The following is a 23177-nucleotide window of genomic DNA, read 5'->3' as shown; positions in this document are numbered from 1 at the left end:
AAGATTAAATTAAGATACAAGAGCAGAGAATAGGAACATCATTCTGGCACCCAGGGTATTTCTGCTCTAAAATAAGGCTTAGTATATGGGATAAATGTGTATCAATTAATCACAGGTTAATAATCCAACAGTGTGGCAGAACCCAGGAAAAAGCAATTCCTAGCAGACAACAAGAAATTCATACAGGCATTTCAGAGATGATATACAAAGTACTATGGACAATTCTGGTTTCAATAAAAAAAAAAAAAAGAGGAAAAAAAAGAAATTCTGATCTAATCAAAAAACTATGAAAGCAGGCTATGAAGATGTTTAAAAAAATTAAGTGCCTGTCATTCAAAAGGACAGTAAGAACTTAATTTAATAGAGCAAAACTGAGACAGAGGGAATATGATTGCTGTATATAATTTTAACATAAGTTCCTCTAGGGACAGATGACTACTTAAGCTCACAGGCAGGACTGGCACAAGAACAAACATGCATAAAGCAGACATCAATTAATTAAGTTTTTAGTAAGATTCGAAGTGAAAACCCAAGCCCTAAAACAGCTGTTTGTAAACAGTGTCCATTAAAAAATCATAAGGCAACTCAGAAAGTGTAGTATAAGACATGTATTTCAGCATATCACTACTATTTCATGTCTTCTGAAGAAGATATTTCCTCCACCCTTAGAGCGTATCTGTAGCACAACTGTAACAGTAAGATGTTAAATTATAATTAGAGTGTGAAAACAAATGTTATTTTAAATTACACTATTCTTTGGAAGTGATTTCAGCTAAATTAAAATTACAACTAATTTCCCCTGTGTGAAATATATTGCTTATAAAGTAAATAAATATCTACTTCTTGTGTGTCATGGAACACTCCAAGGTCTTCTATCATTCGCCGTCTACGCATCTTCTCCATGTCATCCATTTTTTGCAAGACTGCCTCTGCAGTACTAAGATAAAAAGTTGACATGTAAGAGCAAAGATAGGCAAGTACAAAAAACTACCCCATTTGAAACAGAACACATAATCAGTATGATATTTTAATATGGTATGCACAAAGCAAGAGTCGTTGACAATCAAGTTTTTCAACACTACTTAAAAATCAGGTCAAATGTTTACTTTTTTATAGATAGATTTAAGAACATGCTTTGAAGATTTGCAAACATACATTTTTATCAGGTTTACTCTACCCTCTTGCTGAACACCGTAAAAAAAAAAAAAAAAAATCTGTTTTCATAGGAAAAAAAGAATTCTGAAGATCATGGTAAGATAACAGAAAGAAATTATGGCAGTTTTTAATAGCACTTAAGTTGCTCTGCATGATAGCATTAAGTCATCTTTAGTTCACAGCCTCCCTCAGACAACAGGTTGGTTATTCTTAACTATAATTTAAGTTTTATGTTGATTCTCCGTGAGTATACATGCTGGAAAAAGCATCTCACTGCTGTTACAACTTTGCAAACCTTTCATAAAACAATGTCAATTTGGGCTTCACAAAGAGAACTGACATGGACAGACAGGCAGAAACACTAAGACTACTTCACTGGCTGTATCCAACTTTCCTCAGTATCTTAACCAAGCATTATAAAAACATTCATAAGCATGGAAGAAAAGTTAATTAAAAATGAAGCTGCTTCTGATGCCAGTTCAGAGGACAAGTTAAATCTACCGAAAGTCACAACATAAAGTGATCATCTTGGTTCACAACACAACACATAAACCCACACAGCCCATACATAAGAGATGCTCTAATACGAAGACCTCTCTGCAACTGGCAATCCCAAAATGAAGACAGCAGTGGCCAATTTAAACATTAGCTGTGCCCAAATTGTTTACATATAAAGCACCTTCCAAAGACATCCTCCCACACACACTCACAGATATCTTAGAACAGCCACAAGCACCTACTTCTAAAAAACCTGGGTTAAACAGATTGGCTGTGAAGTAAAAAGGCCCATGCCTTACACAGATCAAGATATTAACAACAATTACAGGGCATACTGGTGCAGGAAAAGTAGGAGACTCCAGCTGATCTTGCCATTGCTAACATCATCCCGAAAGTTCCAAGCTGTGTTCCTGGTGCTGTGTAACCATGGGCACCTGCAGCCCAGCAGCCATCACAAGGATGTATTGTTTACATAGGGAAACACAGAATATCTCAGCCTAACCACTGAATACATTTAGCTCTTACTGCCAGTAATAACAATACCTTTCTCTGTTCTCAAAAGAATGAGAAAGTCGCTAGCCAATATTATGCCATATCACAAAGGCTTGCTAGTAAGGATCACATTAGTAGTTTTGCATGATGATGAAAAAACACCGCTTACTTTGTTATAAGTTTGTCAAACAAAACAGATTGATTTGTAGTGGTGTAACGACTTTGTCGAAGCCTGCAGCTTCGGCGGACCTCCAAATCCCCATTTTCTTCATGGACTTGTTCTGTAGCTTTTGCTTCACGTCTTTTCCTCAGTGTTCTGGTGACTAAAATTCATTAATATAAAAAATATTGTGAAACAGAAAATATGTTAATTCCTTTATTTCACCATTGCTCTAGTAAAACGTAAAAAAAAATCTGCAGTGGATTGATTTTTTTCTTAAAATAAAAAGTTTTTGCCATGACCACAGCATTCAATTTAAATTACTTATCTTTAGACTATCTACTTAAAAGCATGACTCATATAGCAACTATTTAATAAACTGAAAAGGCAATCCAATGAAAAGAAACACGCAACTTTTGTTCCATACAGTTACTTCTTTCTGGAAAAGTGAAAACAACAAATATCTCTATCTAAGGTGTTTTTAATCCATTCATGTAATATTGCATCTAATAGTTTTTTTAAAAAATCGTTTATGTGGGAAGTCTATTCTTAAGATGCACCTTTTTAGTATGCTGTTTAAGCATGCATCACTTTAATTTTCTCCATCATGACACAAAAGCTCTAGAAGGTAAGAAGTGCCTTGAGATAAATTTCCAAATACCATAGAATTCAAATGCTTGCTTGTTTGCGAAAAAAGATCTGCCCAGTATTTACCAAGTAACATCATTTGCCATGGGTGTCTTACTTGCACTATCATTAAAAGAGGTGAAAGAGGTCAGTGAGAAAGTTAGTATAAACACAGCTATGCTTCTATCTCATCATCACTAACGATAAAACTAAGTCTGAGCTCAGTAAATAACAATGTACGTTGCCCAATTAGAACCTGAATTACTACACACAAAGTGCATTTCAGGCCCCTTCTTGCATTCAGCCTGTGGCTGGCAGGATGCTGCCTGGAGCTAAGCGATTTTCCCAGCTGCCAGCAAGCAGCCTCACGGCACCAAGCCCACTTGTGTACCCTGCACCACAATTTGGTTTCAAGGTAAATCGCTGAACTTCAGAGACACCTTCCTCACATCAGTGGGTTTGTGCGTCTCATGACTGAATTACTTTTTACCTCACGCATATTATAACCCAATCATATAATTAATATTGTATTTAATAAGTATTATAACAAACATTATTAATTCAGTATTATAGTTAATAAAATATACTATATTATAATCTCTTTGTTGGAGACATGGACAGTGGGATTGAATGCACCCTCTGCAAGTTCACTGACGACACCAAGCTGTGTGGTGCAGTTGACACGCTGGAGGGAAGGGATGCCATCCAGACAGACCTGGACAGGCTTGAGAGGTTGGCCTGTGCAAACCTTGTGAAGTTCAACAAGGTCAAGTGCAAGGTCCTGCACATGGGTTGGGGCAGTCCCAAGCACAAATACAGGCTGGGTGATGAGTGGATTGAGAGCAGCCCTGCGGAGAAGCACCTGGGGGTATTAGTGGGTGGAAAACTGACTATGAGCCACCTGTGTGTGCTCACAGCCCAGAAAGCCAACTGTCTCCTGGGCTGCATCAAGAGAAGTGTGGCCAGCAGGTCCAGGGAGGGGATTCTGCCCCTCTAATCCGCTCTCAGGAGACCCCACCCACAGTGCTGGGTCCAGCTCTGGGGCCGCCAGTATAAGAAGGACATGGATCTGTTGGAGCAGCTCCAGAGGAGGCCATGAAGATGATCAGGGGGCTGGAGCACCTCTGCTGTGAGGACAGGCTGAGAGAGTTGGGGTTGTTCAGCCTGGAGAAGAGAAGGCTCCAGGGAGACCTTATAGTGGCCATCTAGTTCTTCAAGGGGGCTACAGGAAAGATGGGAAGGGACTCTTTATCAGGGAGGTTAGTGATACGATGAGGGGTAACAGTTTTAAACTGAAAGAGGGCAGATTTATATTAAATATAAGGAAGAAATTCTTTACTGTGGGGGTGGTGAGACACTGGCACAGGGTGCCCAGAGAAGCTGTGGCTGCCCCCTCCCTGGAAGGGTTCAAGGCCAGGTTGGACGGGGCTGGGAGCACCCTGGTCTAGTGGAAGGTGTCCCTGCGCGTGGCAGGGGAGTTGGAACTAGATGATATTTAATGTCCCTTCCAATCCAAACCATTCTGTGATTCTAGTATAATACTGCAATATTCCCTCCTATTTGCAAGAATGATTTTAAATTAATTTGTGTCCTGCAGATTCCAGAAAATCCGTGTCACGAAGAAACCCAAGCTAAGGAACAGATTCTCTAGTGCCTAAGAGAAGGCTGGAATCCACAGTGCATTCTCCAAAGCCTGAAAAAAATTAATAGCATATCCCCCTTTTTGTACTTACCTCTCTTCATAAAACTCACAGGAAATTCATTATGTTTGAGATATCCATTCTCATAACTTCAACTGATTTTGGCTGATGAGTTCAGAAGTTTTTGGGGCCAAGTTAGATAAACAGAGTGACCAAATGCAATCCTTCCCAGAAACCAGGCTAAAAAGGAATCTTAAGGAATTACTACTACTTACCTTCTATATATTCTTCTTTTTTTTGTTCTGATTTTGGCTTTGCCAACTGTCTACATTAATAAAGAGAAAAGAGGAGAGGTGAAAATAATTACTCTACTAAAATTACTGTATAGAAGTATCATATCATATCATATTATATTGCATTATATAGTTCCCCCTCAAGACTGGGGAACTTCACCAAGTTTATAATCTGGTGCTCCACGTCATGCAAATAAAAGCCTGTGGACCACAAGGAGGATTCAGATCCCAAGCCTACTGCGCACCGCATGCCAACAGTTTCATAAGGACATACATACCCTAACCTCCTAATCAATAAATCTCAATAAGGCAAATAATATCTCAGTAACCAAAATGGAGGAGACATCTCAAAGGAATTGTGGAAAGATATGTATTTTTTATACAAGCAGAAGACACTTACTAAGGAGAATGATTCTAGTTCTAAGATACTGACACTGACATAAACATAATTGTATTCCCCTGCAGATTTTTAGCTGTAGATTTATCATGATATGACTCACTGTGCATGCTTTCACTTTTCCTTTTCCTTCTATAAACTGAACAGAGATTGGACATCTAGAAATACAATACCTCGTAAAATGTCTTCCATTGACATTTTCACTTAATATTTCCATGCTTTTGTCAAAACCAGAGTCTGAACAGGGTGGCATGTTTTTTCTCACTGATCTTAAACAGTGTCCATCAAAACATTCAATTTTGCCAGAGGAAAATTCCTAAGAAAAGAAGGAAATAAGAATATATTTATCTGAACCACATATATTGAGCTAGGAAGGAAATTCTGCCTCAGGCAAGTTTGTTCGTTAACTCGCCTGACTCGACAGCGTTACAACTAATGGCAGGTAAGCCTTGAACCACTTCTATACCAAGAAGTAGCTCTCAGGAAAACAAAACCAGCTTTCAAAGCTAAAGCTCCCCTCTGCCATGCTTTTCTTGTGGACAACTTAATATCCTTTGAAAAACTTACTGTAGCAAAGCCTTCCATATAAACTCAGCATTTCGCGAAAAAAACCCCAAAACCTTTTATTTAAAATTGTTTCAGAAGAACAGTCAAGCTTGACCTTGAATGTCATGGGATTAAAAATTAGTTAGGAGAGTTTTTCTCCTATCTCTGTTCCATTTATAACTGTATTCAGAGGAACACTGAAAGATTTTCTTCAGGACAGCATTTACCCACAGGAAACCAAAGAAACTGAAGATATACGTTTTTATGGCTGTTGATCTTGTTCACATTGGTATTTCTGCAAGGAAGATGAGTACTATTTGCTTTACTATGAGAGGAAAGCTGTGATGACTATGAGAGGGGGCTTGCTCAGTTTACAACTAAAGTTTCACTACAAGTATGCCAAACTCTAAATCTCACACTGAAAAGGGCGGAAAACAGACCAGATTCTTCTACTTCTTGACACTAACTTTACCAAGAGGTACTCCCATTAGTAGTTGATGGAGATGATGACAGAAGCATGAAGAAGGTTGCTACAAGAGGGCAATGATGTTGCTACAAGAGGGCAATGACGCACACGCAAGGCCGTTGCAGGGACACGCAGTGAGAGCTGCGGCCACCCACTGCTGAAGGGTCAGCCCTGAGCCACAGAGCCGGGCACTCCTCTAACTGTCCGATGGTCATCTCTTCAGATAACCTTGAACAAGCCATCCCCAGTGTTCACCCAACAACATCTGGTGATAAGACAAGGAGGATTTCAATCATCCTTCCTTCACCGCTCGTTTTCAAGAACACCTCCCTTCTTGCTGTTCTCCAGGCTGGTAGAGTGAGGTCTCACAAGATGCTTCCCATAGCTGGCTTTTGAATTGGGCATCTGACATTAAACCGCTAAAGATTTTCTGTTTCGTGGATCCAGCGTAGATGCACGTAACAAGACCTAAAGCTTAATGAGAGGCAGTCTGGTCTGCCAGAGTCACCTTTAACATCTTTTTTTCTCAAAGGTTTAACAAAGTAACTGTAACAGAAAGGCTTTCAACTTATTTTTAATTTGTCGAGAGCCTTAGGTTTGAAGAAGGCAGAGTTTTGCGCACATTTGCACACAGGAGTACGTAAAGACTTAAACCAATACTTTCAGCATTCATCACAGAGACAACTAGGAAAAAAAACTCTAGACCAAGAAATAATTATGTTCTCTCACCTGCAAATACAGTATTGCTACAGCTGGTATGACTGTGGCTTATATATCATCCTACCAAATCTATAGGCGTGTCTGGGAACTACCTCTAATGTTAGATTATATGATTAAAGGCTGATCTGCATAAAGAAGAGGCTGCAGGGAAACACTGGTGAGCAGGGGCATCCCAGTAACACCGGGCTGGGGGAGCAGCCTGGCCCTACTCCTCTGGGGCCATCGGTCAGCCCAAAGCTACTGGGTGAGGGACCTCTCAGGGCTGAGGGTGAAAGAGGCCTCGGGGGGTCACCTAACAGAGGACTCGATGTGGGACAGCAATTGCCACAGTCTGTCCTGGCTTCTTATTTATTTAATGGTGTTTCTGTCTGTGTCCCGGGGCAGAGAGGTCCGAGGGCCAGCAAGGGGAGAAGGGGCCCCACTTTCTCACGGCCTGCGCCATCACCAACAGCCACCAACCCAGTGTAGCTGGCAAGTAGCTTCGGTTTTGAGAACCAGATACTGGAAAAGCCACGAGAGTGGAGCAGACAGAGGAGACTGGGGGTGGGTCTGAGCCAAGTGCTGGGCTATGGGGCAGCTACTGGAGAGGCCATAGGTCTGGGCCAGGGACCTGCCTGTGTCTGCGTGAGGTAACTGGGAGACCAGGCCATGAGAGGGCACTTGCTGGTCTGACTGGGGGTCAGAGGCCGGCTGCACAGGGATTCACACAGTCGCGTGTGTGCGTGCACGGGGCCTGCACACTGGCAGCCGGGGGGGGGGGGGTGCACCTCTGGGGCTTACACAGCCCGCTGCCCGCCCCGGCGCACACCTGGGCACGGGTACAGGCCGGCCGGGCGCCCAACACCAGATAATAGAGGGATCCATATTACATACTTGCACCTGTGCCTATTATCCCACTAATGGGTTTTCATCCTGCTCAGCCAGAGAGGGAAGAAAGATCAGGTCCCTTTTACTGTTCATAGGGCTACGAGATTCAGCTACTCCGAACATACAGCACTTCCAAATAAGGACAATTTTTTAAGCAAGAGGCTTTATTTCTAAATACACAATCACTCGTGAAATTAGATTGCAAAGTTGGGAACAGCTCTGAAAGATTCAGCTTTCTTAAACTCCAAGATACACGAGTCATAACCGCCGCTTTGGATATTTCTACTTCATTGGTCTAGATGTAAATATTCCTTGGGAGAAATCTTAAAGGTTTATTGTATCAGTTAAAAGATGACTGCAATAATATACTTCAGATATTTCTGAAGCCAAATTCAAAACTGAGAGAACAACAAAAACTTAGAGAATGTCAGCACAGATGTTAGGAAAAAAAAATACAGTGACCTGGGAAATCTTTCTATGTATACTTATGCATTTGTTTGCTTTTTTAAACATATTTTTAATGCAATATTCACAATACAGTACAGAGGATAACATATACCACAGGTGTTGTCTTTTCACCTTAATCTTGGCTCAAATTAGGACACAGTAACAATGTATACTGCTAACTGTGACTGCCCTCCATTCTTAAGAAGGCATCCCAGTTTGGTGAGATGGCAGACACCAGGAACTATTAGGTTAACTCCAGCAAGCTGCCAGCAGAGCAAGAGTAACTATTATCACCCATAGCAGGCTCAAAAAACACTCTCAAGAAGTGAAATTAAGTAAAAGCAAATGGCTAAACTTCAAAGATAAGGCAACCAGATGAAAGAATTTTGTAAGTATTTCAAAATTTGAAAGCATTTAATATTTTGTTACTTTTCTCATGCTATAGGAAATGATTAGCAATTGTTTCTAAAACATCTTTTTACAAAAACTGTGTTTAACTGTCTGGTATATCTGAGGAAGTAACTCTATGTTGCAGTACTATCAGAACAGATAAATGTGCTTAGGCAACAAGGCAGTGAGCTCTGATGCCGCTATCAGTCCCTACAAAGACAAGTCATGAAGGCTCAGCCTGGAAAAGTGCCAGTTTTCACTTCGCCCGGACAAAAAGAGAACTCTGGCGCACCCTGCCCTCAAACACAGGTCACAAGAGAGCAACCTTGTTCAGCTTGGGGAATTGCATGCACCAGGGTTATAGACCTGGAGATACACAGTTTCCAAAGGGACAGTAGCCACTCCGGATCTGCCATGGAATTCCTTGAGACTGGAAACCTGGAAGAGGATAAACCCATCACATGCTGGTTTACCTTAGACTTTCTGCTGTATGCTCTTTACTCTCTGTGGATAAAACAAGCTGAATAACTGAGATAAACTGCTTGTTGATATAAGAAAAACTGCAAAAGCTTGCCACCAAGGTCTTGCACATCAGTAAGTTAGGAAAGAGGCATTAGGACTTGAACATGCAGCTAGCACCTGTATCATTGTCATCTGGACATTTCTGCATTGCCTCTGCAGCTAAAACACTCCAGCAGAGCCCAGCCATCCTACAAATGAAGTAAGAATGACTCCATGCCTCAAAGCATGGGAAAGATCTGCAAAAAGGGAAAAAGAAACAAACAAACAAACCAAACCTGAAATAAAACCAAAGAACCTTACAACCAGTTTCATAAGGATGACTCTGCTTTGGTTTCAGTGACAAGTTCACATTTAACTTCCTCATTCCTGTTCTCCGCACAGAGAACAGTCAGCTGCTTTATTTGCCTAACTTTGCACAGCCTTCCCCCGTGTGCAGTGGGCAGCTGAGTCCCCTGTAGTCTCTGACAACCATTTCTAGTGTAGACTGCAAAAGCAAAGCAGTGATCTTTAAGCAGATTCCATGTCTGCAAAGAAAAACAACAACAACAAAAAAAAACCCTAAACCCACAAAAACAAACTAACAACAAAATACCCCAAGGATTTATTTCTTCCTTCTTAGATCAGCAGTCTTGAAAATAATGAAAAAAATTACGAATCTATACAATTGAAAATTCTGAAAGAGTTCTGCTGGAAGAAAACAGAGTCTACTACAGGCATCACTCCAAGGCAGGGCTCCCCTGAAGTGCAGACCACTTCTGAGTTGGACCTGGTCTGCCTCTATTTGTTATGAAAATGCAGGACACCCTACGGAGAAGAGCCTGACTTGAATAGTTTTAGCTCTTGAAAGCTACATTAAAAGCAATGAACTTCTCAAAGTGAAATGGTTCAGTTACTAAAGTACTAACACTGAGATGCAGAGAGCATGGACTACTTAACATCCTTTATAATCATGTAATTTGTCTCTTTTCTACTAGGGTAATTAAAATCATGAAAAGCTTAAGAGAAGTTTTCACCATTTTAGGTTACAAACATAAATGCTTTAGTTAAGTACAAATTAGTCCCAACTTCTGAACAGAACTTTGTTTTTAAAGCATTCAAAGTAATATCCATACACACTTCACTAAGAAGTATTTCACAGGCACTTCGGGCCAGCTAGAACGCAGCTATACGTCAGGTACATTTTGTGTCAAGCGATGTTTTTGATGCATTTTTGTCATCGGAACAGCAAACACTCCCTGTGAGCATTACCACAACTAAAGCAAAGCGGTCTCTAAGATCTTTTCAAGATAAATTTTTACTTAAGATAACAAACGTAATCAAAATAAACGGGGAAGGCAAAATACGGATGACACACCAAACCTTACGGTGATGCAGAGAAAAGTTTATATTCCCAGCGCAGCAAGCCACCCGGGGGCTGTGCCGAGCCCCCCGTTAGCTGCAGGGCGACCAGAAAGGGGTGGCGGGGACCCGGCCGGCTGCGGAGGGCAACCCCAACTGCAGCTCCAGCAGCTTCTTCACACGCTGTAGGCGCTCATCCTAAATAGCTTGGGTGTCGCCCCCACTCCCGGCCGTGACTTTTGCGCGGGGACTCGGCTCTCACAGCTCCTGCCAGCAGCTCCCAACGGCTCCTGGCCGGCACCCCCCCGCCCCGCCCGCGCCGTGCCGAGGCCCCGCTCCCCGCACAGCCGCATCCCTCCCCCGCTACTCACGGCCTCCTCGGTTCTCCTGGCGCCCCGGGATCCCGCGGCCCCGGCGGCGGCCCCCGAGCGCGTCCAGATGCGGCGGCTGTTTAGCGAGGGGGACTCTAACGAGATGAACTCGGAGCTGGAATCCGTCAGGTCGAAGGGGGGGCGGCGGCGGCGGCTGTAGCGGGCGGCCGGGCCGGACGAGCGGGCTGCGCTGCTCCGCAGGACCACCATGGCGGAGGCGGGGGGGGTCGCCGACCCCGCGCCCGCTGCTGCTGCCGCCGCCGCCGCCACGCTCCGCGCGCCCCTCAGGCTCCACCCTCCCTCCGGATCCCTCCGCCTCGCTCGCCTGCCTTCCTTCCTGCCCGCCTTCCTTCCTGCTTTCCTTCCCGCCTTTCCTTCCGCCTGCCCCGAGGGCCGCCGCTCACGCTGCCCGCCCCCCGCCTTCGCTGAGGCCGGCGGCGCGCGCCTCGCCGCGCTCTCCCCGCCGCCGCTGGATTCTCGCCGGTAGCTAGTCCCGGCCCGGGCGGCGGAGGGACACTAGGCCGCACTGCGCTCTTTCGATATTTTTGGCGCGGAAAAGTTGAAGCAGGTTGTTTTGCCAGCGCGGGATTGGCCTGGCGGCGCGCGCCATGCCCACCCCTCCGCCGCTTCCCGCCGGCAGAGGGCGGGGCCACCGGGTCGGCCGGGGCCGCCGCTGCCGCTTAAAGGGGCCGCGCTCCGGTGGGCGGCTGAATAGCAGCTCCTCCGCGTCCCTCCCGAGGGGATCCCCGGCTGAGACGGGTCGCCCGTTCCGCGCCGCGCCGCCACCCCGGCGGTGCGGGTAAGCGCCCGAGGCGGACCGGGATGGCGGTCCCGCCGCCTGGCCGCGTTTCCTTGGGGAAGGCGTAGCCAGCGGCTCCCGCCGCGCCCGGCACTTCCTGCGCCGCCCCCCCCCCCCCCCCCCCCCGAGGCCCGCCATGGCGCGCCCGGCAGCCGCCTACCGGGCTGCGGTGCCGCCCCGCCCCGCCTGCGCCTACACCAGCTGCTACTGGTAAGGGCCGGGGCTTGGGGCGGGCGGGAGCCGGGAGGGGGGGGGTCCGTCCCCGCTCCCCCCGCGCCGTGAGGCCGTGGGGTAGCGGGAGCGGGGAGCGGTAACGGCGCGCTGTGCCAGCCCGTGCCTCGGCCGGAGGCTCGGCTCGGCCCGGTGTGGCGCTCGGAGAGCCCCCGGCCGCCTGTGGGGCTCCCACGGGGCCAGCCGGCATCGCCTCTCGGCTCCCCTCTGCTTACGGGAGGTCAGGGTGGGGTGGGGGGCGGGAGGGGGGAAGAAATAAAAAATAAATCCATTCCTGTGGTTTACAGCGAAGAAAATGTTTGGAAACTTTGCGATTACATCAGGAGTCAGGATCAACACCCTTTGGAAGAGTTTTATGCCGTTTTCATATCCAATGACAGGAGGATGGTGAGTCAATGGGATGTGATCTGACCACAGCTGTGGGACATTCAGGCCTTTACACCCCAGCCCGGTGTGGGTGAGACATGCTCCCAGGCATTTAGACCCCACCTTGGCACAGGTGAGATGTGCTCCCAGGTGTTGTAACCGCAGCCCCAGTATGTGTGAGATGTGCTCCCAGGCCTTTAGGCTGCAGCCCAGCCTGTAAGTGAGACATGGTCTAAAACCCTCTCATAGCTCGCTTTTGCTTAGAGGTGTGCAAACAGCACCATGTGAGACTTTTTAGTTATCCAGTGCTTTCAGGACCATGGGAATAGGTGTGATGTCCCTGTGAGCTGCGGGGGTAATTCTTCCCTGTAACCTGTCAGTTTAGGAAATGTCTATATTCCATGGTGGTCCAAGGTAGTATCTCCAACTTCATGCGCCTAAAAGTTAGGAACTAGAGAAAATTTTCTGACTGCGGCACAGATGTAAGCTGATGAAGTGCACAGATTAGCAAAGAACTACCAAATTAACCTGAAATTAATCTGTATGAATCTGAAAGGTTTTATTCACTTCATATTTATTCACTTACAACTTTCAGATTCCACTGTGGAAGCAGAGATCTGGACATGGAGATGAGCCTGTTGTCTGGGTAAGTCATTCTGTTCTCTTTCTCAGTAATTTTGAGAACGTGCTTCTGTAGTTGATAGCTGCAGGATCAGACATGGGCAGTGTCACCCATCCTCACTGTAACAAACTGTTATGTTTATGTTCCAGCTGAACATGAAGAAACACTTTTTTTCTGTGAGGGTGATGGAGCATTGGAGAAGGGTGCCCAGAGAGGTTGTGGAGTCTCCATCCTTGGAGACATTCAAAAGCTGTCTGGAGATGGACCCGGTCAGCTGGCTCTAGATGTCCCTGCTTGAGCAGGTGGCTGGACCAAATGATCTCCAGAGGTTCCTTCCAACCTCAACCATTCTATAGTTTTGTATTAATATTTATTATTCTTTTACAGCAGATTTATAAACAGCCTAAATCTGGTGCTCCTTTTTGCCATCCATAGTAAATTAACAGTAAGATGGTCAGTAAAATCTACCGGTGACAAACCTTAACACTGGTAAGAGTACGTAACAGATTTGTGAAAATTACTGTCTGGATATTGTTGAGGCTACTGGCTTTGTAGAATTTTAAGTAGATGTCTCTACTTATAAGAAGTAGATGGATGAAAATATCCATGTAGGCCTGACAGGATAGAAAAATATAAACAATATATGTATTCAGGTGTCAGCAATTAAACTGACCCATAAATGGTGGCTTTGGAGTGTCATTTGATCAATTAATGTAATTCGCTACTACAGAATTCCTTTCAAGTATGTATCATTATAGAATTCTTTCAGTTACATAGCATGGAAAAAAATATTTCTTGTGGCAATTTCTGTTTCTGAAATTCTGAAAAATAATCTGCAAACCTCTGAAGTTCTGTGATTTCCGAATCATTCATTCTCTTCAAAAATATTGGTGTATTTATAGTACAAAAAAATGTTTAGTTTAAAAAGAGATCCAAGTCTTATGAAGATGATCTAAAAAGGAGTAGGAGAGTCAGGAAAGGCCATGTCAGAATGTGGATTTCTCATAAAAATTAATGGATTGAAAGGTGTTTTAACTTTGATGTTCCAGTGGATCCTAGGATAGGTAATGCTTGTAGTTAAGTTTTCTTATACTCTGTAAGAGATTCTTCTAAATGTTGTTTCGTGCAGTTGTATATGTATGTTGGTTTGGCAAAATAGTTTGCCCAAGATCCTTTTAATTCCAATACCGTTGTGGTTTTGTATTATATTGAAAGTGTCAAAAGACAGTGCTTCAAACTCTGCTTATGAGTGGATTTAATGTAAGCTTTAGTAAGCTGCTAACAGCTACCTTCAATTTAGTTTTGGAAAACAGAAGCGTATGTACCCGGCACCTAACATAAGTAACTACGGTGTCTCCAAACCTCCACCACACCTATGTTTCTTACAAGTTAAGGAATAAAACTGCACCTCATAACCCGTGTGTCAAGACAAAATAGTTCCTTTGAAAAAGTGTGATATAGTACAGGTGTTTTTTTCCCCAGCTTCAAGAGCTGCTATAGGAATTCCTTTTACTTCTGTGGTCCTCTCAATCTGAGCCGTTTGCTGCTTTCTCAGTTGCGTGCGTTTTTTTCAGCTGCTTCAGGCAGCTAAACATTCTGCACTCAAATTCACAGTGTTACTGCAGCAGGTACAGCATCTCTTATTAGAAGAGATCACTAGATAATTTTAATGTTAAGCTATCATCGTATACTGTTGTGAGCTTTTATTTAGGATCAAGTCTAAGCCAAAAATGCTTACCCCACTCAACTTACGTGTTTTGTGGGACATGAAAGAGATTTGCTCCTTTTCTTAGGAGTAGTTACGCTTTTGTTTAGCTGTCCAGGTTTAAATCAAAAGAGGCTGGAAAGGAATGGGGAGAATACCAAGGTTTTTTGAAAGGCTCAGTAGGCGAGACAGTTGTTAGGAAATCTCTTTCCTGGTGCTGGAGATGTTACAGGCTTAATACCTGAAGGGCAGAAAGCAGGATTTAAAGAAAGGATCTGTAGTTTCTGCATTTAGGAAGCATTTTTTTTCACTCCAGTTGCCAGTTTCTCATTAACAGCTGTTTAACTAATGGCAGTTATCCTTCCTCCCAGGACTACCATGTTATTCTACTTCATGTTTCCAGTGGGGAGCAGAACTTCATTTATGATCTTGACACAGTGTTGCCGTTTCCGTGTCCTTTTGATGTGTACAGTGTGGAGGCCTTCAGGTTGGATGACAGCCTTCATCCAGAATTTCACAGGTGACAACATAAAAGATAAAGACCATGAATGTCATTTCATGAAGTCACAGCTGAAGTTTTCTTTGTGGATGCATAGTGACAGAAGATTTTTGCTAACCTCCAGTAAAATAAATGCACTGTGTTATTTTTCTAAAGCTCTTTACCTTAGTCATAAAAAGCCCTTCTCTTTCCTACTGTAGTTTCTTGTTAACTGCTTGGCACTATATTGTTGATTTATGTATTTAATTAAATTAGTGCTCCTTGATGGGAGGAAGGGGCTCTTGTTCTAAGTGACTAATGCAGTAATGTATACATGCATCTTTTGATACAATTTTGCATTATTATTTAGGAAAATCAGAATGATTCGAGCAGATTTGTACTTGAAGACATTTGCTTCAGACAGATCTCATATGAAAGATGCAAATGGGAAATGGCAGAAACCTCCTCCTTCATACCCTTGCATTGAAACTGCAGGTAAACTGCCAGAGCTCCTTCTTCCTTCTTACAGTGTTGAATGACATAGTCCAAGATGCACACGAGAATTAAATACACTTCCATAGCATGTGTCCAGAAGCACATCCAGCTAGTTTATTTCATATGGAAAAAAAAGCGCTATGAAGCATTTGGCACTTCCTTTTCTGAACATGTAAAGTCTGTCATGCCTCCTGGCAGTTACCATTATCAAACATTAATTCCCGATCTTCATAAACTGAGCAGAGAACGAGAGGTAAGACTGTTCTCTCATTGCAGCAGGGAACTGAGGTAAAGAGGCCAAATAATTTCATTAGGATCACAAGGTGAATTTTTAACACACATTATAGCACACTTTAGCTGGCAGGTCCCATCCTGCCAGAGGAGGTTATTTTGATGGAAGTTTTCAGGCACTGCTCAGCATGCTGGGTTTGCCTGCATGAGATGTTTGAGGTTTTCCTACCAGGTGAATGGACCTGAGGACACTTTAAGGCAAACTGGCAAGTCAGCAAATTTTTTCCCCAAGCCTTAAGCCTCTTTAAGTGATTGTCTAGATAATAGCCTCTGGGCCAAGCAGAGAAGTAAAGACTTGCCATCTCTTCTTTTCTGTAGAGCTGCTTAAGCCATTCTTATCACACAGCATTTCAGCTTATTCTAATCATGTGCTTGGCAAACTGGCTAACGTTTGCCGTGTGTTTGTTTGTTCTCTCATTTTCTTCCCAGATGGAGAAAAGTGTGTTGAAATTTTGCTTTGAAAGAGTTTTCATGTTATTACTCTGCATGTTTGGTTTTGTTTCTTTTTTAATAATGTAGTGCTGCTATGTATTTATGTTAGAAGGCAGGGTCAAAGAAACATGTTTTGGTTTAGGTCCAAGTTTATTGTGGTTTTAAGTTGGTGGGAAGCTAATCTTTGCTTTGGCTTCCAAGGAAGCTTGATGTTTCACAAGAATATAAATGAATTATGAAAATGGGCAGGAGCAGTCTTTATTGTGAAGTTTTAGGTGTTTTCTAGACAATCCAGGTTATGAAGCACCTTAAATTCTGTATCTTGGTCCTTATCTCCAGTACAGTTTTATACAAAGGTAGTGTAGTGAGTGGAGAATGCCCAAACTGCAATTCACAGTTCACTGTTAGCTGGAGGCTCTTAGGTGCTGAGGACATTTTGCCTGTGGTAACCTTCTTGTTGGGACAGTTGAGAGGTAATGAAAGTGTGAAGAATATAGATCAGGCCAGACCAGGAAGGTGAAAAAAATTCTACTCAGATCAGAAGACTAGAAAACATTACTTGGGGCTAGTAAGTTACAGAATGATGCAGCTGCCAATGTGTACATGTATCTCCAGCTGTAGTGAATGACTCCATAGCTGCAAACCCTGTAACTCCCCTTATCTGTCTTGCTTGGTTGAGCTTTACCTGATGAGCAGCAGCCACATGATCTCAGCCAACCTCCAGATTGCCTCTGTGATGTTGGTAGATAGTGAAAGATACATAGATCTTTATTCCTCTTTATTTCTTTGCTCTGTACCTTGTTGTGCTGAAAGAAACATCCATAGGTCATCCAGTCCAACACCTGCTCAAAACAGGGGTTCCTTAGCACTCTGTCCAGTCTCGTCCTGAACATCTCCAGGGATGGGGATTCCACCATATTTCTGGGCAATCTGTTCCAATATTTAATAACTTTCATGGTAAAAAAAAAAAATAAATTCATAATACATATTCAGAATTTCACATGTTCCAACTTGCCTTTTTTGCTTCTTGTCCTGTCTCCAGGCTCCTCCAAGAAAGCTGTGGCTCTATCTTTGTGTCCTCTGATCAGGTAGATGTGTAGATATCAGTAAGGTTTCCCTTTCACCTTCTCTGTTTAAGGCTAAACAGGCCCAGTTCTCTCAGCCTCTCCTTGAATATCACATTCTCCCTCCCCAAACAACTTGATGTTCCTATTCTGGGCTGCTTGTTGCAGTATGTCAGTGTTTGTTTGGTTTGGTGTGTGGTTTGTGTTTTGGTTTTGTGGGGTTTTTTTTGTGTTTTTTTTTTTGTTTGTTTGTTTGTTTGTTTGTTTGTTTTTTTTTTTGTTTTTTTTTTTGTACTGAGGAGCTTCAAACTGGATACAGTATTCCAGCTCTGTGCTGATGCACTCTGGTCTCCTGGTCAGTTGGCTGAATGTTGCAGATGAGAGAAACTGGTTACCCTGCACCTGCTGAAGGTGGAAGGTCGTTCACTAGGTAGCTTCAAGATCTGAGTGAGAACAGGAATAGGTTGTATCAGATCTAGGATGCCTAGTTCAAGTTGTCTTTCATTCAGTACTAGTTTCTCCAGTTTCTTTTTCTGTCTTCCCTGTAGTCACTTGAGACACCTCAACAATGTGTGCTTTGGTGTGCACAGTGCTGTAAGTCAGTGAGGAGTCTGGGTTTAACTGTTGTGGAACAAGTGTCTGCTTTGAATTTTAGCTGAATCCGAATTCTGTGCTTCACTGATGCGGTTCTGTAGATGAGCGTGTGTCCTGCAGGCCAGCATACAGGTTCAGACAGCATTGCTGTCAACAAGTGGACCTTGTAATTCTCTTCCTTGAGAGACTGGTAAAGTAATGTCTCAGCACAGTTTTATCAGGCATAAAAACGCCTTATTTTAAACTTAATGGATAACTGGGTGGCAGACCTTTTCTTATCATAAGAGAGCCTGGGGTATTAATGTTCACATCCATGCCGAATTCCATTGCAGATAACTGTTTTCTCCCTGCCATTTCACTTAGAGTACTCTGCTTTCTGTATTAATTTATGTTTGCATAAGATTAAATTGCTTACATATTTAATGTTAGAGGTGACTGCAATTTAATGGCTGACAGAATTGACCTCATATTGTTCTAGTATCCAATTGTGAGACCTATTTAGATCACAGCATTGTTATTATTTTGCTGTCATTTAGAGCAGACAAATTCTTAAGCTCTTGAGAAGATGATTACAAAAGCATATAAGACTTTTATATTAGTTCTGTTTGCTGTATGTTGTCTTCGACGTTAAACAAATGTTTGAAGACTGAAAAAATACCATAAAAATGTATCAGTCTTTTTTTTTTAATGCATCATGCTGTTAAAGAAAGGTGCCGATGATCTCTTGGTATATAAATATAATCAGCACTTCGATACTGTTGTGTTGATACAATTTGCTCTGTGTTAAAGCATATTAGTTACATTTATGTACACAGCTTTCCTTATCCCACTTGGTTTTAAAGCTTTTAGTAAACTTAAAAAGACAAGAATGCTTCCCCTTGATACTAAAATATTGCCTCTTCCAGAGCAGAGCAGCTGTTAAGCCTGAATATGGTGCTTTGGAAAAGGAAATTCTGTAGTGTCTAATTCAGATGTGAGCTAAATAAGACCATTTGTAGGATATTACTCAGTGTGGAGCTGGGATAGGATACTGGGACCAGTGATCCTTTTTTGGGAAGTGTACCAGGTAATGTTTAATGACCATGACATTCCTTTTAGAATCGAATCGAGGAATCTATCAGTTACCAATTAAGCATTTTTTTTTTTTCCCCCACAACTAACTCAAAAGGAGTAATTCTTAAACTATATTCGTGCTGCTCATGGGGTTGCAAAATAAACCTCCTAAAATAAGCTTGTCCTGAGTCATAAATTCCAGCCCATGCTTAAAAAAATTGAAGCTGGAACTAGGTGATTTTTTTTTTTTTTTTTTTAAAGAGTCTCAGCATTATTTTAAAAAAAAACCCAAAACTCCAAACACCCTCAAACTCTTCATTATCTCATCAGAACTCACATGTTAAGCATTAGGCTTTTGCAACTGGCTCTGCTCTAGCCATTTCCCGGAGTTAGGCTTCTGTGTTTCTTATTGGCATTGCTCTGGCCTCTGTTCTGCTCTGTTGCTGTGCATGCCAGGAGAAGCTGGCTAACCTAACTGGGTGCATGGTGCTTTCTCCCCCAGCCCTATCCTCATAGCAGCTCTGCTGGAATAAGCATACCTGAGCTGCAGCAGATTCCCCTGGTCCCACCTGGTTGCCAGTGGCTTCCTGTTGAAAGAAAATAGGGGTGAGTCTGGTATTTTGTTCAAATAATAAAAATTAAGAAGGTACAATTTGGGACACAGATTCATCATTCTAGCGCTGGCAAGCCTAGCCTGGGGTTTTCTTTTAAGTCTTCTCTCCACAAATTGAGGTCTGATTCTACTTGACTTACGAGTCCTGATGAGATCAGCCCTCCTTACTGCAAGCCTGTGTAAAATACAGCTTGAACAGTGTATTTCAAAATTACTCAGAACAGATGGTCTTACAGCTTATATACCACTATGAGCATCAGCTCTAACACTGAAAAGCATTGATTTGAATTTCAGTTCTCCCTAGGTGTTCGGTAGCACACTGGCAGGATTGATTTGTAAAGGCTTATTGTTCTTTTTATTATTATTTAAAATCCCTGGTAGTTGTAAATTACAAGGTTTTACTTGTTCTTTTTTTTTTTTTTTTAATTTTGTTTTGAAGAGCATGAGAAGAACAGCTGAGAAGTTCTGGGGGCACTGTGTATGACACATCTGCATAACAGGAGAGCTACTAGACAGAGGCCAGGCAGATATCTGCAGTATTTATCTCCTGAGGTGGTGGTAGGATCACAGTGAAAGCAAAAATTAAGCACTGATATGGATATAAGTAGCTCATATGCACTTCATGGGAACCTTCTGTTTGTCTCACTTGAGAATAAAACTCCAGTATCAAGTTAGGTCCTTACTTCATGAACTTTTGTGGAAGTAAAGAATCAAGTCTGGATAGAGCCAATAAAAGTACATCTAAGGACAGAAGTATTTAAATTCTGTGAGTGGCTTATTGAAATTACACCGCTTTCTGTGAAAGATAATTTAAGGTGACCAGCTTTGTTTTACACCGAGATGGACCAGGATGGTTTGCGCAGTCAGTGCTGTCTGGGCTGTGGGGACAGCACCCTCCAGCCCAGTGTGGTGATAGCCTTGTTGACTCTCCTGCTAAAACACTTCTCTCCCTCCTCAGGCAAGGGAGGGGGATCTGAAGAGAACTGTAAAGACCTACACAAGTCTTTGAAGAGTCCAACTTTCTAAGTATTTTAGGTGCTCACAAGGTTAGGTAGCAGCAGAGCTGATCTTGGAGGCTTTGATTCAGACTTGCTCACCTCCAGCAGCCCTTTGGCAGCTGTCATTATGCAGAGTTAGTCCAGGGTCTTCGAGCCAAGCTGAGCCTTGGCTGAAACATTTCTTTCTAACTACCGTTGGCAGAAACAAGTATCGTGGCTAACAATGACATCTGATGGTGCATGACCTTTTATTTTGTCCCCATTCAGGGCAAAAGTGTCAGACTTGATTAAAAAAAGAAAATTTTTTAAGTATCCCAGAATGCACCAACTAGTTCTCATTGATAGTGTGTTCGTGTAACGAAGTGGGTTTGGTCAAAGAGGAAGATTAGCTCTGAGCATGCACAAATGCGAGCTAGTGTAATAGCCACAGCACATGAGGAGGATTGCAAGTATAATGTAAATCTTCAAAAAAAAAAAAAAAATTCTGCTGCTCTTGACCTTGTATGAATGTTATATGAATCATTCTCCTCCTTGCTTTTGTGGAGAAACCCTCCTGGTTTGTCAACTGTAACATCTAGATATCTCTCTTGTAAATTCTGCTGCTTGTTACTCTTCATCTGATTTAGGAAAAGGGCTTTTTGGTGTTCTTGTGCATTTTTGCAGAACTGTTTCCTAAAGCTGCAGGGTCTAACATAACATGCATGGCATTTAGATACACCACATGAGTAAGGAGAGTGGCATAGACAGACTATTGCCTCCTGAATTGAATAAAACAGGAGAGTTCTCGCACTGTTTTTTCCTATGGATAGCTCTCATACTGCTTCAGTGCCATCTACTGACTGGTTCATAGACCATCCTCTTTTCACAGGAATATTCCTGTTTGCTTTGTTAAAACAATATTTCATTTCATTAAACTTCTTTGATGGACTGTGTTATGATCTGCCACGATCCTTCTGAATTTAAGAGTATTTCACTTCCTACAGACATTGTGACAGCAACTTCCAAGTTGCTAACAACAGCAGCTGTGTTTTTAACTCTACTGGAACAATCCCCTTTGGGCTTCTTTGCCATTCATAGAACAGTTCTAGGAAATTATTATTCCGCTATGCTCAGTGCACATAAAGCAGGGGATTATTTATCTTTCAAATCTTAAACTATATGAAGAATCACATTAATTTTAAAATAAAAGCATCAGGGAGGAAAAGACAAGTTGAGAATTTGAAAACAGGCTTACCAGACTGCCAGCAAGCAAGAGCTGTTACCCACTACTAATTGTTCTTGAGCTACTACAACAAATTGCTGAGCTTGTGCTATTTTAAATCCCTGCGTAGTCAGGCAGAAATTGGCCCTGTTCTGCTGGACTCATTTCAGCAGTAGGAAGGTGCTTGGCTGAATGTAAGGATTTTCAAAGTTCAGAGCCCAAACAGGTTAACAAGAAAAGGGTTAGGGGCTAGACCTCAGAAGTGGTGAGTGCTGGGGTTAGGCAAATCACAAAGCTGTGCCATAGTGTAGATGTGCAAATAGAGGGCTTCAGGGGCTGGGTTGCGGCTGGGACTCCTGGGTCTGGGATTCCGGAACATTGTCTTCCCTTCCTCACTTATGCTGTCCATAATGGTGAGCCTAATTACACAAACTTTTTGCAGCTGAAGCAAATTCCATCCTATGGATTTCCTAATCCATTCATTAGAGCCTACTCTTGTTTGGTTCTTAATCCTTAAATGTGCACATGAATCATCCATGTTAAAATAAATACTTAAATATAGCAGGAAAGCTATAACAGTAAATCCAATGGCTCTCCCACTCTGTTCTTTAAACTCATTCTCTTCCAGTTTTCTTTTAACGGGCATTTTAAAAGATTATTTGCGCAGATTGTCAGTGAGAACATAAAACAACAAGCCCACGGATGTTTGTAGTCAGAGCTGAATAGGCTGAGGAATGGGAAACCTCTGATCAGCATGGTTTTGAGTCAGAAAAGCTTGTACCAGACCAGCTCCAGAAAAAGGATGTGTAAGGCACCTAAACGCAAAACTGCACACCAGCACTTTGCACTGAGCTCCCTGGGATCCATGAACAGGACAGAATGGTTCCTACCTCTCCTGCGGGGGTCAGAGCGGATCAGACTCCTGGCAATGAGCAGTCATGCATACTTTTCTGTGAAACTATGGCAGTTAACCTTTTCCCCTCTCCAACTTCATTCCGTGTTTCAGGGCCAGAGAGGGAGCAAATACTGTAGCCTGGGGAGTAACAAATTGTAGGTTTGCCAAGGGACTTACTGCTTCTGAGAGACACCAAGCAACTTGCAATTCTGACTGGTGCTCTGATCCACTTCCTCTGTAGCCAGTGTGAAAGCTGACTCTGTTGACTTTGGTTCAGAACTTAATGGGGGAAGAGTATCTCCCCTGCTTTTGAGTAAGCAGATTTGCGTGACTGTAGGGAGACTACAAGCACCAGTTATATCGCAGTTCCCTGGGTTGGTTGTTACTTGCACTCCAATTCTCTGACACTAC

At 43.0% G+C, this 23177-nt stretch overlaps 2 protein-coding genes across 9 annotated transcripts in view; one reads left to right on the top strand and one right to left on the bottom strand.

Moving 5' to 3' along the window:
• The window catches only part of ATAD2 (ATPase family AAA domain containing 2), a 37723-nt gene extending 26473 nt beyond the window's left edge, over window positions 1–11250 (bottom strand). For all 3 annotated transcript variants that reach the window (XM_032999658.2, XM_032999660.2, XM_032999659.2), the window contains exons 1-5: window positions 10930–11250; window positions 5436–5578; window positions 4848–4897; window positions 2315–2468; window positions 841–937 (exon numbers count right to left, since the gene is read on the bottom strand). In XM_032999658.2, the coding sequence (XP_032855549.2) occupies window positions 841–937; window positions 2315–2468; window positions 4848–4897; window positions 5436–5578; window positions 10930–11139 (654 nt within the window). In that variant the 5' untranslated portion in view covers window positions 11140–11250. The remainder of the gene's footprint in view (window positions 1–840; window positions 938–2314; window positions 2469–4847; window positions 4898–5435; window positions 5579–10929) is intronic.
• Window positions 11251–11614: 364 nt separating this feature from the next.
• NTAQ1 (N-terminal glutamine amidase 1) overlaps window positions 11615–23177 on the top strand; it is a 35623-nt gene continuing 24060 nt past the window's right edge. Inside the window, exons 1-7 of one of the 6 annotated variants that reach the window (XM_042786050.1) lie at window positions 11621–11938; window positions 12247–12346; window positions 12921–12971; window positions 13097–13162; window positions 15024–15172; window positions 15501–15625; window positions 20112–20425. In XM_042786050.1, the coding sequence (XP_042641984.1) occupies window positions 11865–11938; window positions 12247–12346; window positions 12921–12971; window positions 13097–13162; window positions 15024–15172; window positions 15501–15625; window positions 20112–20131 (585 nt within the window). In that variant the 5' untranslated portion in view covers window positions 11621–11864 and the 3' untranslated portion in view covers window positions 20132–20425. Of the gene's footprint in view, window positions 11939–12246; window positions 12347–12920; window positions 12972–13096; window positions 13163–15023; window positions 15173–15500; window positions 15626–20111; window positions 20426–23177 lie in introns of those variants that run through there. The other 5 variants (XM_042786044.1, XM_042786049.1, XM_042786045.1 and 2 more) reach the window with 5 other exon arrangements.

The sequence above is a fragment of the Tyto alba genome, unplaced genomic scaffold (genome assembly GCF_018691265.1).
Source record: "Tyto alba isolate M040663 unplaced genomic scaffold, T.alba_DEE_v4.0 Super-Scaffold_9, whole genome shotgun sequence".
Classification (NCBI taxonomy): Eukaryota; Metazoa; Chordata; class Aves; order Strigiformes; family Tytonidae; genus Tyto; species Tyto alba.
This window is presented reverse-complemented; position numbering and strand designations above follow the sequence as displayed.